The sequence below is a fragment of the Plectropomus leopardus genome, chromosome 18 (assembly GCF_008729295.1).
Source record: "Plectropomus leopardus isolate mb chromosome 18, YSFRI_Pleo_2.0, whole genome shotgun sequence".
NCBI lineage: Eukaryota > Metazoa > Chordata > Actinopteri > Perciformes > Serranidae > Plectropomus > Plectropomus leopardus.
Window position 1 is genome coordinate 11,221,071 of NC_056480.1, and position 16,945 is coordinate 11,238,015.

The 16,945-nt window shown below is 38.7% G+C and overlaps 1 protein-coding gene across 4 annotated transcripts in view; it reads left to right on the forward strand.

Moving 5' to 3' along the window:
• The window catches only part of ptk2aa (protein tyrosine kinase 2aa), a 77,940-nt gene that overhangs the window by 51,847 nt on the left and 9,148 nt on the right, over nucleotides 1-16,945 (forward strand). For 3 of the 4 annotated variants that reach the window (XM_042506100.1, XM_042506097.1, XM_042506098.1), the window contains 13 exons: nucleotides 564-581; nucleotides 3,113-3,169; nucleotides 6,773-6,870; nucleotides 7,827-7,911; nucleotides 8,006-8,106; nucleotides 9,073-9,188; nucleotides 9,535-9,635; nucleotides 10,045-10,134; nucleotides 10,229-10,433; nucleotides 10,947-11,058; nucleotides 11,164-11,238; nucleotides 13,347-13,454; nucleotides 14,079-14,189. In XM_042506100.1, coding sequence (XP_042362034.1) covers nucleotides 564-581; nucleotides 3,113-3,169; nucleotides 6,773-6,870; nucleotides 7,827-7,911; nucleotides 8,006-8,106; nucleotides 9,073-9,188; nucleotides 9,535-9,635; nucleotides 10,045-10,134; nucleotides 10,229-10,433; nucleotides 10,947-11,058; nucleotides 11,164-11,238; nucleotides 13,347-13,454; nucleotides 14,079-14,189 — 1,277 coding nt within the window. The remainder of the gene's footprint in view (nucleotides 1-563; nucleotides 582-3,112; nucleotides 3,170-6,772; nucleotides 6,871-7,826; nucleotides 7,912-8,005; nucleotides 8,107-9,072; nucleotides 9,189-9,534; nucleotides 9,636-10,044; nucleotides 10,135-10,228; nucleotides 10,434-10,946; nucleotides 11,059-11,163; nucleotides 11,239-13,346; nucleotides 13,455-14,078; nucleotides 14,190-16,945) is intronic. The other variant, XM_042506099.1, reaches the window with a different exon arrangement.

Here is a 16,945-nt window from a genome sequence, read left to right on the forward strand (position 1 = left end):
CCTTTCTGTAGGTGGCAGCATATATACGCATTCTCCTCACTGGAAACAACCACAAAAAGGACAGAAAAATTGCTATGTGGAGACTCAGCTGTACTGGGCTCTCTGTTTACGTTGCACCGCTGGATCTCACATGTCACACACTGCTGCTTCCACCGTCTGCCAACCTTACATTAACTCCCCAACTCATAAATATTTACAGCTCGACGCAGGCATCATACTTTATTGAAACCACACTGGAGTTCAAGCGCTGCTGTTTCTTGCATCAATTCATTTCACCTACATGTGTCTGTGCAGCCTTAATAAAAGTTGTTAACTCTGCTCTTTTTCACCAGAGATATTTTGGATCTCAGCTAACTGCTCGCTGAGTGTTTGGCTTTGCATCTCCCATGTTGTTTCAAGGCTTTTCATGCTCTAACCGCTCTCTCTTCTCTCTCCCTCTTTTCTCTGCTCTGCCTTCTGCTTTTCTCTCTCTCTCTCTTCTCTCTCCTTGCTACTTTCTCTCTCTGCTCTCCTCCTCTTCCTCCTGCTGTCCCGTTTCCTGCATGCTCTCCTGGACCCTGCAGAAGATCTTAGTGGGGATGGTAAAGTTATGCTGTTGTTTATCACTCTCTCTGTCGTCCCTTCTTTATAGTCCTCACTCCACCAACACAACATGCAACCTCCCTGTGGTAGGGTAGCGTGTGTGTGTTGGTGTGTGGGTTGATGTTTATGCATGCATTCCTACATCTTTAACAAAAGCGCTATGTGTTTGTGTATGCACTGTATAATGTTCCTTTAGCTGAATGTGTTGTTTCTCATGTTTCAGTGATCGGAAACATGAATAAATCACCAGTTAGCAGCTAAAGTGGTTTACCGTTTAAATGTCGTGTTTTTAGGATGTTTGTGTCGCAGTCTGTGTGTGATTATTTCTAAAGTGGAATGCCACTAAATTTCAAATATGTCTGTTTTAAACCACAAGAACGATACAAAAAAAAGCAAAATTTGGAAATTAAGTGGTATTTCTCTGTAAGGAAACTTCTCCAAATCTTTCTCTCTCTCTACACGCACACACATACACACGCGCACATACACACGCACACAGAGGCTTCACATGCGCACACACACAAGCTAAATCATGTACATGTGTATTCACATACATTCATGCACACACTCATACACACACAAAGTGGAGTAGGGAGAGGTTTGCTGGATTCAAGTGCGGGTGCATTCCTGGCTATAATGGGCAAACTAGATCTCACACACACACACACGCACACACACACACACACACACACACACACGCCGCCACTGAAAGCAGAAAAAGACAGAGTTAGACCAGTAAAACTTAGAAAGGGTTGACTCTTTAAAACAAATAACAAACCACATTTGAGCGAATATGCAGCAATACAAACAATGGACTTCAAATTGAGAAATATGTATAACAACAATCTTTATAAATGGAATTGAAAACATTAAAGTCCTTTGCAGATTTAAAGACACCAAAGAAATTAGAAATAGTTTAAAAAACAGTTTAAAAACAAGCAAGTGGTGTGCACGAAGACCGTCTTTGTCATATGAAACTCTTATGACAAAAAAACGCAGGTGCTCTTGAAGCATGGTCAGAAAAGGGTCAGCTCATGAGAGGAAAAAACTGCGATTTCAATTGTCCCTGCTGCACGCATGAGTGCCTGAAGTTTGTTTTTTCATCACACAGTTTAAAATCAGCTGGAATCATTTTATTATTACACGTGAGGAAACATCAACAGGCCTGGCCAGGTTAAAAACAAACAAACAAGTGAAACATTTTCCTGTTGCTGAAATGTGTTTTATCGAATAAACCATGACTGATGAAAACCAACTTTTATCTAGAAGTCCAGTTAAGTTTATTTTGTCTGATAAAACACATTTTAGCAGTAACACAGTCAGCAGAGCTGTTGCTTTTATCCAGCTCATGTAAAGATATTTTTAGAAGCTCATTAAAGGCTTTCCTTTCCTAAATCACACACAGCAATGGTTGAGCAAAAGTCATGCCTGTTTGATTAAAAGTTTCAACTTTTTCCAGCCTTTTCTCCTCTTTGGATATTTGACTGGATATTTTAATTTATTGGCAATCATTAAAATAAAATGCCGATACAGATAATCGGCAGAATGCCAGACATCGTCCCCGATAACCGGCCACGCCGATTATCTGTGGACCCTTATTATTTATTCCACCTTACATCAACAGCTAGACCTCCAGCCGGTTGTGCTTTCTTCAGCTTGTTCTACATGGCTGATTATCTTGAGAAAATCATCCACGGACTTTAGAAAAGGATTTCTGATAAAGTTATGGACACGTTCCCACAGAGCCCGATAAATCCTGGGCAGAGCTGTGAGGGTAGTGCTCAGGACAGCAGATGTTTGACTCTTGTTTCCAACAGCTGAGTCTGCACGCTGATTTTATTTTAAACACCACCATCTGGTTAGGATAGACTCTGTCCATCCTTCCCTCTCTTTTTCCTGCTGGCTCTCTCTTCTCCCCCTTCTCTGCCTATCTGTCTGAATCTGCAAAGACTTGATCGTAAATGTTACCATTTGCTTACATGGCAGCTAGACCCGCTATTTCTTTCTCTTCCTCTCTCTCTTCTAGCATCCTTCCTTCTGGTTTTACTATCTTTCATTTTCTACTTTCAATCTCTCTCCTTTCTGTCTCAGTCTTTTTTCCTCTCCCTCCACTCTTCCACTGCCACAGTTACTCCCTGCAGCCCAGCTGCTCTCACACAGACAGATATGCACAACACATGCTCAGCTGACACTCTCCGCCAAGTGTGTGTGTGTGTGTGTGTGTGTGTGTGTGTGTGTGTGCAGAGAGAGAAAGAGAGGAGCTACGTGGGTGTTGCTTTGCGCAGGAGTTGCTGAAACTCTTGAGTTAGCTCCTTGCTTTATTTCTTAGTTTTGTCGTGTAGTTTTGTTTCTTACTGCACATGTGTTTGTGTCGGAGACCATTCCATAGCGGACGCACGGTAAACTGAACATGTGCATGACTTTACTATTGTTTCAGTTTATGTTATTTTAGACTCCTGTGCCTGTGTGTGTTTCTTTTTTAATTCTCATGTGTTTCCTTTACACTGTTTTTGTTGATTTCATGTTACAGAGACTGATGACTATGCTGAGATAGTTGATGAAGAGGACACATACACCATGCCCTCCAGTAAGTGACTTATTCAAACTTTTCTGATGCCTAAAATCCACCAACTCAAGTAATTTGCACTCAAGAAAACAAGCTTCACTGCAGCAAGAGAACAATATCATAACTGCTGTTGTTCTGTCAGACGTGTACGTTGTCAACCAAATTCATGACGTTCTGCTGTTTAATAAGCCGAGACTGGCGTGAAACTTGTAACACTCAAACAGGCAACATCAGAAGTTACATTCAGTCAGTTAGCGGCTAAAATTCGAGACAGTTTCAGCGTCTTATATAAACAGCAGAGACCCCGGCTGGAGCTCGGAGAGGCTTCAGCTCAGACTGTAGAACTCTGGTTGGTTAGACGCACATTGCATCTGTCAAATTCATTCATATGTTAGTCAAAAAAAACCTGAATGTGATGGTAGGTTTGGCTGCAGCCCTGTGAGTAATGGTGGTTTTAGCCCTCTGTTCCAATGTATTTAATGTGGATGTTTGGGCCGGTACAAAGTGCTCATGTATTTGATTGCGTGGCCAACTTTGAAAATGGACTGTGTTCTCCTTTTCCTCCCACAGTCTTTTTCTATCTTTTCTGTGTCTGGCTTTATTTCTTTGTCTCTTTCGCTTTGCTTTTTTTTTTTTTGGTCTCCTTCTGTCTGTGACTTCCTCTTAACAGATTTTCTGCAGACATATTTTCCTACTCTGTGCCTCACTTTGTACGTGTGTCCATGTCACACTGTCTGATGTATAAAATGAAGCTGTGCTGCAGTGATAAATATAAAGCAAACCTAACCGTTCACCATTCTGTGGCAGTATTCATTCATGAACTTATTAAATAACTAAACATCATTTAAAGAGTGAAATGGGTCAATAATTAGTGCCTGTAGATGTGTGTGTGTGTTTGTTTTCTGAGCTATTTTCAATCTTAAAGCAGCTGTCTGGCTCTCTTTCTTTCTTCATCTCTCTTTCTTCCTCTTTCTCCCATCGCCAACACAGTCAGCTACGGAGTAGTTGAAGGTAAAGCTCCCTGTCTCTCTCTCTCGTACTGTCCGACCAAAATGTCTTGAGATTTTTAAGTTTTGTCCTTTTTTTTTTTTGTCCCCTAATTATAATACAGGGGAATATCTGCCTTGTTACTGCATCTTCCTGCAAGTCAGTTTGTCAATTTAAACCCCAAAATACCAAGTAATTTACTTGAGTATCAAAAATGTGGTTTTTTTGAGTAGTTAGGAAGCATTAAAGCAAAAACAAATTCAAACACCCAAGGTTCATAATATCCAAACTGTTGTTGACTTGTGATCGTCGCCGTTTTGTAGAATGCAGCTCATTTGGGTCTTGTGTTGAAAACAAAGTTGAAGGCCAATCCATAAACAATGTAAGATGTTATTTCATAAACAGGAGCAAAGCGATCTCACAGTACTTGTGTTGTTTGTTGGCTTAGTTTAATTTCACCATCATGTTGGGTATGACCTTTTTATTTCGTAATCATGAGTTATTATCGTGGTGGTATGTTGTTGTTTATGTCATATGCGGGTTATTTTGTTTATGACGCAATTAATAATTTCCTGCAAATCAACTGCTGTGCGGTTAATTGCAGTACATTTCTTTGTTATAATGGAATGGGTTTTGGTTATGCCGCTGGCGTTTGTGTTTATCTGTTAGTTGAGTCAGATAGCTGCACTCTGAGTAGACGTAACTTTAAAGGAAAACCCACAACATAATTGTTTGTACATCAGTTACTCACTGCATGTCACACTGAATTTGTGAAAAAGTGTTGTTTTCCCGCATGCTTTCATGGTGAACAAAGAATCTAAAAACTGAAAAAATTCTTGATGATTTGGAGTAAAAGCGGCACTGCATGTAACAACAGCAAAACTGTTTAAAAACTCACGCAACTCGTGCTGTATATACTAAGTCTCAGTTATCTAGTTGTATGTACAGTACTTCCCAAACACATGCGTTTTAGCTAAAACCTGAACTGTTTAAACTGAGTAGTGCACCTGGGAAACCGCGTGCATTTGAACTCTGTGTTGCCATGTGCGGGACCGTTCATGCGGAAAAGTTGATATGGAACTCTGTACTTTTATGGGTAACGACCAAATTACGTTGGTACTACCGAGTACTGATTCACATTAAAATCCATTGGTGCCAAATGTCAGTACCTGAGAATGCATCTGTTTAGACAAGAGACGAAAATGCCGGAAAGCTCACGTAGCCTGAAAGACAGCGTGGCTGGCATTTACATTTTTGTTATCGCCAAGAAAGTGAAGTACTAAAAAAAAGGCAGCGTTGGTCACTGGTTCCGTTTTAAATGTAACCAGACCACAAACATATTATGCGGAAGTGTTTTGAAAATGGTATTGTTCTTGTAAAATTGCATGTGTCTGGAAGGACTTTACATATGACCAGATAAATGAGACTTGGAATACACAGCATGAATTGTGTGAGTTTTTAAACAAATGTTTTGATATAGTTTAGCTTTCATTAAATGCATCCGCTTTAACTCCAATTTCTGAAGAATTTTCTCCATTTGTGGATGCTTCGTTCATCACATGCATGCCAGAAAAGAAAAAAAATCTCTTCACAAATTTAACAAAACATTGAGAAAATAATTGATATTCGATGTATCATTTTGTTGGCGACGTGGAACTGGATAAGTTCCTTATGGTCAGCGTCCTGCGTAAACCTCTTGAACTCAGTATCTAGTATGTTTTTATGGCGTTTGGTTGGCAGCTGACATTTATGCACCTCTGTAGAAATGTTTCATGACCTTTTCAGTAAGGCGGAAATATTGATATCACAGAAATGTCAAAGCATGTGGATGTCAGTTGCAGAAACAACAGCTTTCATTCAAATCCTGTTGGGCCCACTCACTGAATATCAAAAGGTTACTGCAGACACAGACACCATAACAAATACACTTCAGATCTAGTGGATCAGTTTGTATTAGTGTTTCGGATATTTCACTCAAAGATCCAGACCCGGGCGTTCTTCTTGGCTTTGCAAAGTGTTTTAGAAATGGTCTCTGGATGTTTACATGCACGGAGCACTCCAGTCAATTAATGATCTGACTCAGAACAGCTTGTTTATGTGTCCCCCTGTAGCCCCTGTTTTCACTGTGTCAGTATACAGGAATAAACAGATTGGGACTCTGCTGTGCATGTAAACAGATTCTTATGAACCTTAAATTTTGCTTGTTAAATGGGTTTACTCTATGTCGGTGTGTTTGTAATTTTGTGTGCATGTCAAGTCAAGGTTTGTGTAGTTAGAGGTGTTAATGGAACGGAATATAATCTGAAAGTGCAAACCATGGTCGAAATGTTGTTTTTTTTGTACATTGTTAATGGTTTATCTTAGTTTAATCTTATTGCCAATGGTTGGAGTTTACCAAAAATGACAATAATTTGGCTTTTCAAAGTTTCTTGACTTGATTCCCCATGATAAAAATAATAACCTGTACCATCCAAATTGTCTGGTCCTGGTAAACCCCGTCCATGTGGTCTGAGAGAAGCATGTCAAATGTAATGGGTGTTTTCAGTGTTTCAAGTTTATGAAAAACAGCAGGTTAACGTATAAATCTCCCTCTTTACACTTCTTTTTTTCTCCTTTTTTTCTTTCTTATTGTCTCAGCGCGGGATTATGAGATCCAGAGGGACAGGATAGAGTTGGGCCGCTGCATAGGAGAGGGTCAGTTTGGAGATGTGCACCAAGGAGTCTACAACAGCCCGGTATGTGGATACACACAAACACCAGCTTTTTGTGTAGCCAGCAATTAATGAATGAATCATATGTGGGACAACTACAAGATGCAAAAAAGGCATGGCAAAGGTAAATGTTAAGGTAGTAGTATATAAGTCTATTAGTTACTCTGTTATTCAGCTAACAACAAATAATTAAAATAAAAAGTAATCTCAAGTCTGCACCCTAAGTCCTCCTCCTAACTGGACATGATACAAACCAGTAGATATCAGATTCTTTCAGGTTTTTTTTTTCCAGTGAAGAGGCCCTAACCTGACGTGTTGTGTGCTTGAAAATCTGCTTCACCTGGCTCTATTTTTGTGATGTTTTGTGCACTTGCTCCACCTTTAACCTATTTTCTTTTGTCGAATTCAACGCCGACAACCTGGTGTCCCAATTCAATTTCCGTTTTAACTCTAGTCCGAAGTCAGCGTGGATGAATATTACAGCCTATGTAATTGTAAGCCTGTATGAAATGTCACAGTGTACAGATCACAAAAGCGGTCATCATTTTTCATAATTCTAGCTGAGGAAATGATTAAAACTTAAGAAATTGACATTAGTTATGAATAGATAACTCAGACACTTATTAGCAGAGGGAGAAATAACATTGGCTATTATAGAAATAAAAATGAAATGAATCCCTCCATCCATCAGTTTTTTTGTCCGCTGTGTGTTTTGAAGGTGTAGCACTTAAAAGTCTGAACAATTTGAGGTACAAATTATTCTTGTCCAAATTAATTATTACAAGATTTTTTTCGACGTGTCTATTGATTGCATAAAACATTACATTAAACATTTTATGATTTTTCATGTTTGTTACATTGTGATATACTATCAATAAAAAATACTGATATAAACCCCCCTTTTTTCCTGTATTACCTTATTATAATATCCTGTATTACCTACCATATTATGCTAACTTGTCACTAACTGTGTTGTGCAGGACAAACCACCTCTGCCTGTCGCCATAAAGACGTGTAAGAACTGCACATCGGACAGCGTCAGAGAAAAGTTCCTACAAGAAGCATGTAAGACCGCACTGTGTTTTTACTTGACTTAGAAAACCAGGACGCATTTCACACATGCTGATCGTGTTAATGTGTGTGTTTGTTCCCCTTGCAGTGACAATGCGTCAGTTTGACCATCCTCACATCGTCAAGCTGATTGGCGTGATCACAGAAAACCCTGTGTGGATCATCATGGAGCTGTGCACTCTGGGAGAGGTACGTTCTTGTATACGGGCTGAGTGAAGTGTGTGTCAGCTCTTTTCAGTTTACAAAGGAAACTGTTCGGGTGTAAGTCATGATATTAGGCGCCTGGAAATAGCTTGACCTGAAAAGCCATTAAATTAGCAAAAAAAAACCCAGTTCTGTAAATACCGTAAAACTTCAAATAAAAGCCTAGTTCTAATTAAACGCCCAGTCCATGAACTAGTCTGTTGCGGTGACACATTTTGACAAATAGAAGTTCAATAGAAGTTCGGTCTGGTTGCCATGCAGTTTTATTTTTATAGAAGTTCTTTGGGTGCATAATTTGGGTTGTTGGCTACCTGCTGGAGATCATGTTTGTTAACTGCTTAGATCACGCACACAGTATGTATGTATGTTTTGACTTTTGTCAGTATGGACATGCGACACAATAAGTTAGCTTGGTCAGATTCTCCACATTTCAGTCAGTCAGTTAATTTTACTAAAACCGTGAGCACCAAAGAAGATGGTAAAGTGAATAAGAAAGATGCAAAAAAGAGGTTACTTTTCAATTTTACTTTATTTCCTTTTTTTCTTTTGTTTGCTTGGAATTATTTTGGCAATTTTTCAGGTAATTTTCTTGTACTTTTTATAGATTTCTTGCTAACCTCTGGGTCATTTCTGCTTTTTGTTTTTACCTTCTTCCCATGTTTTTGAGTAAAATGAGGCCAATTTGCCCAGGTCTCAAATGGTTACATAAATAATTTGATTATATTTCCATTTTGGCTGAGCAAGTTTTGTATGAAAGGAATTAAAAGCCTGTCCCAGATTGACACCTTTCTTAAACAACGCCTACTGAAAACGCCTATTGAGTTCAGCGATTTAAGCAAATGATCAACTGGGCTATTAAATCAAGTTTTATGGTACACTATATAATTTTTTTTTTTCTAACTTGAACTCACCGCTGTTTTTCTGTTCCTGTTTCTTTCTCTCTGTCTGCAGTTACGTTCGTTCCTTCAGGTGAGGAAGTACAACTTGGATTTGGCTACTCTCATTCTGTTCGCCTACCAGCTCAGCACTGCGCTCGCATATCTGGAGAGTAAACGCTTCGTGCACAGGTAAACACACACACAGGTATTCACACATGAGCGATGAGCTGATTGCAGTTACATCAGCAGGCACTGCGGTTAATTCATCGTTCGCGTTTAGTCATAAAAATTAATGTTCTGATGAAAGCATAAAGATTTAATCATAAATGGAGCAGAAGCATACACATAACACTACTAACTTAGTTTTGATAAAGTGAGGACTGGTGTCCCAGAGTAATGGTCCTCTGTATTTCAGAGCATGTTGTCTGAGAGTTTTGTAGTGATAGGGAAAAGTTACCTAAAAGTTCATTTATTTTGGCAGTACATCTATAACATCTGTGATTCAGGCCTAATGTGAGCCGTTACTGTCTTACAGGGACATAGCAGCACGCAATGTGCTGGTCTCTTCAGTCGACTGTGTGATGCTCGGAGACTTTGGTCTGTCGCGATACATGGAGGACAGCTCGTACTACAAAGGTAATGATACTCAAACACCAAACTCTCTCTCACACACACACACAGCTTTGTATTTTGTTATAACATATTACATTTATTCACAAATGTTTTCATTGTTGTTTACTCTTATTTCTGAGCAGTGCTGACCTGAGACCAGTTAGCAGCCCCAGTTACATTTATAGTTTTGTGCATGTGACCAACTTTTCTGGTTGCCAGTACTTTACCACCACCAACAGGTCACATCAGGATACTGCAGTTTAGCTGGACTTACTGGCACGCTGTCTTCTTTTAGTCCATAACTCTCTGGGTGGCTGCAGAATTCACCAGCAACGAATGACAAAGTTACAAAGTTGTGTTTAGGAAAATATTCTTTATTTTATCTGTAATGCTGATTCTATGGGGAATTTTAATGTATACGTGTTTGTCTCAGCTTCTAAAGGTAAACTTCCTATCAAATGGATGGCTCCTGAATCTATCAACTTCAGAAGATTTACCTCTGCCAGTGATGTCTGGATGTTTGGTGAGTTATGATTATTTAAGCATATATTAGTTGCTGTTATTGAAAAATATAGATAAAGTCCTGAAGAACTGTTTCCTCCTCTGTCTCTCTATAGGTGTGTGCATGTGGGAGATCCTGATGTACGGCATCAAACCTTTCCAAGGTGTGAAGAACAACGACGTGATTGGCAGGATAGAGAACGGCGAGCGACTGGCTATGCCTCCCCAGTGCCCGCCCACTCTCTACAGTTTGATGACCAAATGTTGGTCGTACGATCCCAGCAAGAGACCGCGATTCACCGAACTCAAAACACAGCTCAGGTAATAAAATGTTTTGTGATGATAAGTGCTTGCCTGTTGTCATGTGTTAAATGGTAATTACATTAAAGGCCATTAAACAAATACTACAGTAACACCGTCTGTAAGGCCACTTGCATGTTCCACGCTTTTTTATGTCTTCAAAATTACCATGTGTAATATTTCTTAAGTTATTCTATCAGTAAAATTAAAGATTAAAAGCAAGTTAGTTTGATGAACTCTTTTTAGCATGTGATTTCGCATACAGTACATTAACCAAATTTTAATGTATTTTATCCATATTGTCTAATTTGAATGTCATCAGTGTTGGAGCTGTTTTTTCCCAGATTACCAAGATTTTTCATTTGGATTTAATTTTTTCCGATCATAAATATTTTACAAAGTTTTCCCTAGTTGTCATCCAAAAACCTGAATCTGTACCAAGAAATATGTTTGAAGTTTTTTTTTTCCTATTGGTCCACCTATAAAGAAGCGAACTATTTTTTAAGATGAGTCTTTTATGTGAAACTTTTAAAGCACTATACTGGAGGAAGAGAAGCTTCAACAAGAGGAAAGACTTCGTATGGAGATGAGGAGACAAGTCACTGTGTCCTGGGACTCTGGAGGGTCTGATGAAGCTCCGCCTAAAGTAAAACTGAATTATTTCTGACCGTTTCTCTCGGATTATTTGTTGGATCTCATTACATAAGTTTGACACGGCTGATGAGCTAACTGTTACCTCTGTGTTCTGCAGCCCAGTAGACCGGGTTACCCCAGTCCTCGTTCCAGTGAAGGCTTCTTCTCCAGCCCTCAACTCAACCACTTCTCGGTACAGCAAACACACTCAAACACACTCAGACACACTCAGACACACAGCTCTCATAGTGAGAAAACTGTGCTCCTCTGTTTGTTCACATACACTGTGGCTGCAGTAGTGTTTTCCGCTGTTCTCCAGAGGTTTTAGGTGGCAGCAGCAGCAGAGCTGCAGAGAAGAAGAATTCAGGACTCTGTAAACTCATACATGAATCAATAAGAGCAATAATAATATAAACTCCTCAGAAACCGTGGTTGAGGAAGACACCCGTGATACTAACTGAAGAAAGATATACAGTATCAGAAATAGGTAATAAGATAGCAAAATATGTTTTAAGAAAAATAAATGTGTTTGTGGTGAATGCACACGTTACTTATGCAAGTATATGATCAGGTTAAAATGCGCTGATCTTTTCATTGGTTGTTTTTTGAGAGATTTTTTAAAAATCAAAACTGTTTTGTTAATATAGGCTGGAAAAACATAACACACAACATATAACTTAAAAAAAGGCAAAAAAGTCAAGAAATATTAAAAAAAAAAAAAAAAAACAGCATTAAATCGAAGCACTTCAGCAAATCAAATATTTAGGTTAATTTTAATTAGCAATTACTTTTTTCAAAATAAATTGACTTTGCAATGTATTTTGAACTTTAAATATAAATATTCTGTATCATGTTAATTAAAGATCTTGGTCAAATGTAGGTTATGCAAAACACTTTTTCTCTGACTTCATGTTCATCCTGCGTCACTTGCCTGGTGTAGTTGTAAATTCCAAAAATCATAAAGAATTTTATGTTGTAATTCTGTGCATTATTTTTTCGTTTTACTTTATGGAGTTCTGCTCTAAGAGAACTGCAAACATTCATTATATCATATTTCAAGGTTTTCGAAAGGTTTATGGATAAACAAAACAAGATATGACATCAGATATGATATCTTTACATTAAAAAAAATAATTTTTTGACTCTACTATCTCCACTTTTGTACTGTATTTGCTGTGAAGATCATTGAGGCTTGGCAGAGTGGCAGTAGGCACAAAAAAAAATTTGTAGAAACGCTGTTTTCAGGAAAGGTGGATCAATCACAAATCTTAAAAACATACGTAGAATTTTTCATCTATAAATCATCTTTATAAATCTGTCCGAGTTGTGCACTGTCGTCAGAATAAAGGCCGACCCAGTAGTGTCAGTATTGAGTCTGAGTGAACTCACAGACTGCTGGAAGCGAGCGCTGCATGTGTCAAAGTCAGAAAGAGAAATGTGAAGGCTGAGACTCTCAGTGCAGTTATTCCTCTCCTCATAAACCGAGCAGACAGCAGGCATTTCCTGTAGTGCTCAAAGCCACACACGCACACACACACACAAACCAAAGCCACTCTCCAGCTCTTATGGCAGTAGACAGCTCTCTCTCTCTCTTGTCCTTATAAGGAGTGTATAATTTGAACTGCTATTTAAGTCAAACTCGATCATATCACACGTAAGAATAACATCTGTATGTTTTGGAAGCACGTGTTACACACCAGACTGAGAGCAACCGAAATGTTGTACAAGAACTCCCATGATTCTTTCAGGCGTTGTGCCATATCATGACTTGTAAGTGTTAGTGGGATCAGTGTTAATATTTCATAATGATTCCTCGATATTCACTCTCACTATGCTGTTATTCAAAGACACTTACTGAGTCTGCCTAAAATGTCAGTAATGGATTTTTTTGGAATATCATGATTTTTGTGTTATAATGTAAACAGAAAAGGAAATATGATATGTTCTCAAAGGAAATACCAGTCAATTTACTCTTTAATAACCTTGATGTTTGTACCTCTATTATACCTGTTTGAATGTTTTTAAAAATGTTCCCATTTCCTCTGTTTTATTGCATTTTTGCAGCTTAAAAATGACACACATCAACTGATTTACCTTTACATTCTATAAAATTTAACCACGACATAGCTGGATTCTAGTTTGTTTATTTGCTAATATACCTTATATTCCAGCGTTTACTCATAGGAATTAAGTATTTAAAGCAAGGTCTTCCTCTCCACTGTTGTTTCTTGTTACCATTACTGACCATTTTTTTATATTTTCTCCATCTGTCCGTCCATCTCTCTGCCTGTGCACCTGCAGCCGTCAGCACATGGTGGTGTAGGAGGAGTAGGAGGCAGCTACCCTCCGACTGATTCCTGGAATCAACACAGACCTGAACACACTGCACTGTGGAGCCCCAACATGGAGGTACACACCCTCACTCATAAAGGACACTTGACAGCGAACAAATAAATTACATCCATGTCATTTTTCCCATAAAAACAAGCGAGACAGTCCTGTGACATCTGAGGCTTTTCAATTATCTGCCGGCCATTAGAGAACCACATGTATCACAATGTGCGGAAATTTTTCTTGATCTTTCGCTTTGCTGCACGCTACCACCAGCCTTGCTAGAAAACACGTAATAGATGTACCTGAATACAGATTAGGTAGGACTTCTGAGTGATGTAACGGGCAGCAGCTGAGCCTGAAATAACCTGGTTCTCAGGTTTAATGTACTTTTATGTAATTCACTCTTCATTTTGATTAAACATAGCAGGTGACATGAGGTGCTGGCACTTCAGCTGTACGGTGAAGTTGTTTTTTCCAGCAGACCGCAGCACTCTGTGCAGGAAAATAAAGTAACTGCAGTCAAAAAAAAAAATCAAATGCTTGCTGTAAATTTTACTAGACAGTGTATTTAAGATCATCAATCACTTGTCAGCATATAAAGATGATGGAGGTGATCATTTTGCTGTCTTTAAATGACTGAATGTTGAATAAAAAAGTCAAAAGAGAAACTTCACATTCAAGCACCCGTGTTCTCCACAGGACGGTGGATGCGTCGGCCAGGCGATGATGGAGGAGAGGCTAATGATGCAGCAACAACAGATGGAGGATGACCAGCGGTGGCTGGAGCAGGAGGAGAGCTTTATGGTTATGGTAACTGTATTCATATGTAATAGGAATGTTCCTAACGACTAATTTACTTGGAGTTTAAATGGAAGTTTTAAACTCATTCGACAAGTCTGAAAGTTAGAAAACACTCAGAAATCTGTGAAGTTAAACTTTTTCTGAAAAGAAAGTATTGCCAATATTATAAAAGCCATTTTTAATAACCAAGTCGTATTTGAAATGCCACTGAAATGTTTGGCATATTGCATCGTGCATTGTAAAAAAGTTTCACATCATCCTACAAAACATAACAACTCACTAAAAAAAATGTTAACAAATTAACTTTCTCATGGGTAATGTGTGCATGCAAAGACACACTCACACACACACACACACACATCCAGGCTTCTCAGGATCTCACAAGTGTCCAAAAGCACCCCTGTCGTTCAGCCTAGTAAGAAAACATTCACCAGTAACGAGTGTGTGAAGTTGCATGGACGTGTGTACGCAGTTCCATCCATTGGATCTGAGAGTGTGTGTTTGTGAGTGTGTGAGAGACAAAGAGAGAAAGAGAGAGCCTGATATCAGATGTTATTCTTGCATGCTGATCCAAACTGCTCCCTTATTCCTCATCTTAATATTAAGTTTAACAGACTGGTATTTATAATGCTGACAAGTTGCAAGTTGCAACATTTCATTGACTAGTATACAGATTTTGCACATCTCTAATATAGAAGCTACAGCTTTCAGGTTTTGTCTGTGGACTATAGACTTATTATGACTATTGCAGCTACCAATTAGAGATCTGCTTCTATGACAAGTTGACAGCTAGCCATCTATCATTAGCTGTTTAATGCTGGTCGTTTGTCTACGAGCGTGGGGTCATGGGATGTGTTTTCCACTTCGTAAAAGGTTTTTATGTGTATTGTTGCCAGGTGTGCTGCAGAATATCTTTTTCAGATCTTTGAACTGGCTCCTTTGTGTTTGATTTATCTCGTCAGACACTGAAACATCCCCAAAAGGAGCCAAATCGCTACTTTTTGCAAAACAAGTCTGTTTTTCATCTCTGGGCTGCTCAGATTGTGTCTCTTCTTGCCTTGATGGGGTTCTTCTTCTTTTCTGAGCCAGGTGTAGGAGAGAAAAACACAGAGATGAGTGATGGGGAGAGATGTCCCCGCTCCTTATTTATTGCTTCACAGAATGGGAAATCTCTTAGGAAAGACGGGGCTGACTGAATTGCTGATATCTTATTTGTTATTTGTTATTTGTTAAAACCATGACATCATTTCTTTTTCCTGGCTTGTATGATCCACCTCTGCACCCACCTTCAAAAAATTCTGGTAAGATTTAATGCTGAGGAGGCTAAAAGGAGGCTTATTCCCCTGCTGCTGTATGTCTTCGACTTTGGACCTTCAAAGACATTGACAAGTGAAAGGAAGCGTCCTTCACAGGGATGAATAAATAATCAGTCATCAGCAGGAAAACCTGTTATCAGCTGCATTTCTAACACTTGATACATCTCAGAGGGACTGATGTGCAGCCACTGCACAGGGATTTTTCTTTTCCAATTATGTATTTAATATTCTTAACATTTAACAAACATTTAAAAGATAATACAGAAAAAATAGGTGCATAAAAACTTGCGTCTGTAAATTCACATAGAAACTACTTTTTGATTTCACATCAGAGAAACCGTAAATGTTTTAATTATCAAGTTGAATATGACCTTCAACTTCAGGTCTAAAAAACTTGAGTCTTGAAGTAAACTTGCTGCTGATAATCAGAGGTGGGATAATGTTATTGTTTTGCAAGTCACAGGTAAGTCTCAAGTCTTTGCACTTAAGTCCCAAGTCAAGACCGATGAGTCCCAAGTCAGGTCCCAAACTTTCAAATTTGAGTCCTAAACAAGCCATAATGTGCCCTCGCCGAATGTAATGCCATTAAAATCAGTATAGATTTGTTAAAACAAGTTTGTTGGGATTTGTTGCATCTCCAATTGTAATTTAAACCCACACATTTTGCGCACAGCAATCTGTTTTTGTTGACCACCCTTTAGTGTTTGTAAGCAAACAGAATTATCTTTGGTATCATTTATTCTCACTGGCTCTTCGTAACAGGACCTTAGTTCTTCTTGGTTCTGTCCTGTAACTTGACTGGATGTTGTTGGATTGGTTCAGTCAGAGTAGATCCGGAAAGTTATGTGTCGACTTGCTGGGAGTGAAAAGTGTTAATATCAGTTGATTCAGGAAATGAAGGGAAATTTATTGATTCTTGGCACACTTTTTAAATAACATACCTTTTAATCTTAGGGCTTTAGGGAAGGTATCAAGTGTTCTCAAGTGAAAAGGCTCAAGTCCAAGTGAAGCTGTGAGTCACTGTTTATGAAGTGGAGTTGCAAATCTTTCTTTTTATTTTGACCAGTCTTAAGTCATCAAATTTGGGGTGCAAGTCTGACTCGAGTCCAGGTCATGTGCCTTGAGTCCACACTTCTGCTTAAAATACCTACAAACATGAATGCAGGACTTTTACATGAAGTGTAGTATTTTTTACATTGAAGTATTAATACTTTTACTGAAATCGAATATCTCAATACATCTACTGCTTTAAAGTACTGTCTGAAGTTTAGTTCTAGGAGTTAAATGTGGATGCGCACTTTGTGAAAAACTAAAAGGAGGATCAGCAGACGAAGAGCATGCAAACAGAAAGCAATAAGAAAGAAGGAAAGTAAGGCCTGAAAAGAAGGAGATGGCGAGGAGGAACAAGAGTGGAGGACAGAAGGAGGGAGAAAGGAAGTGGGATTGGCA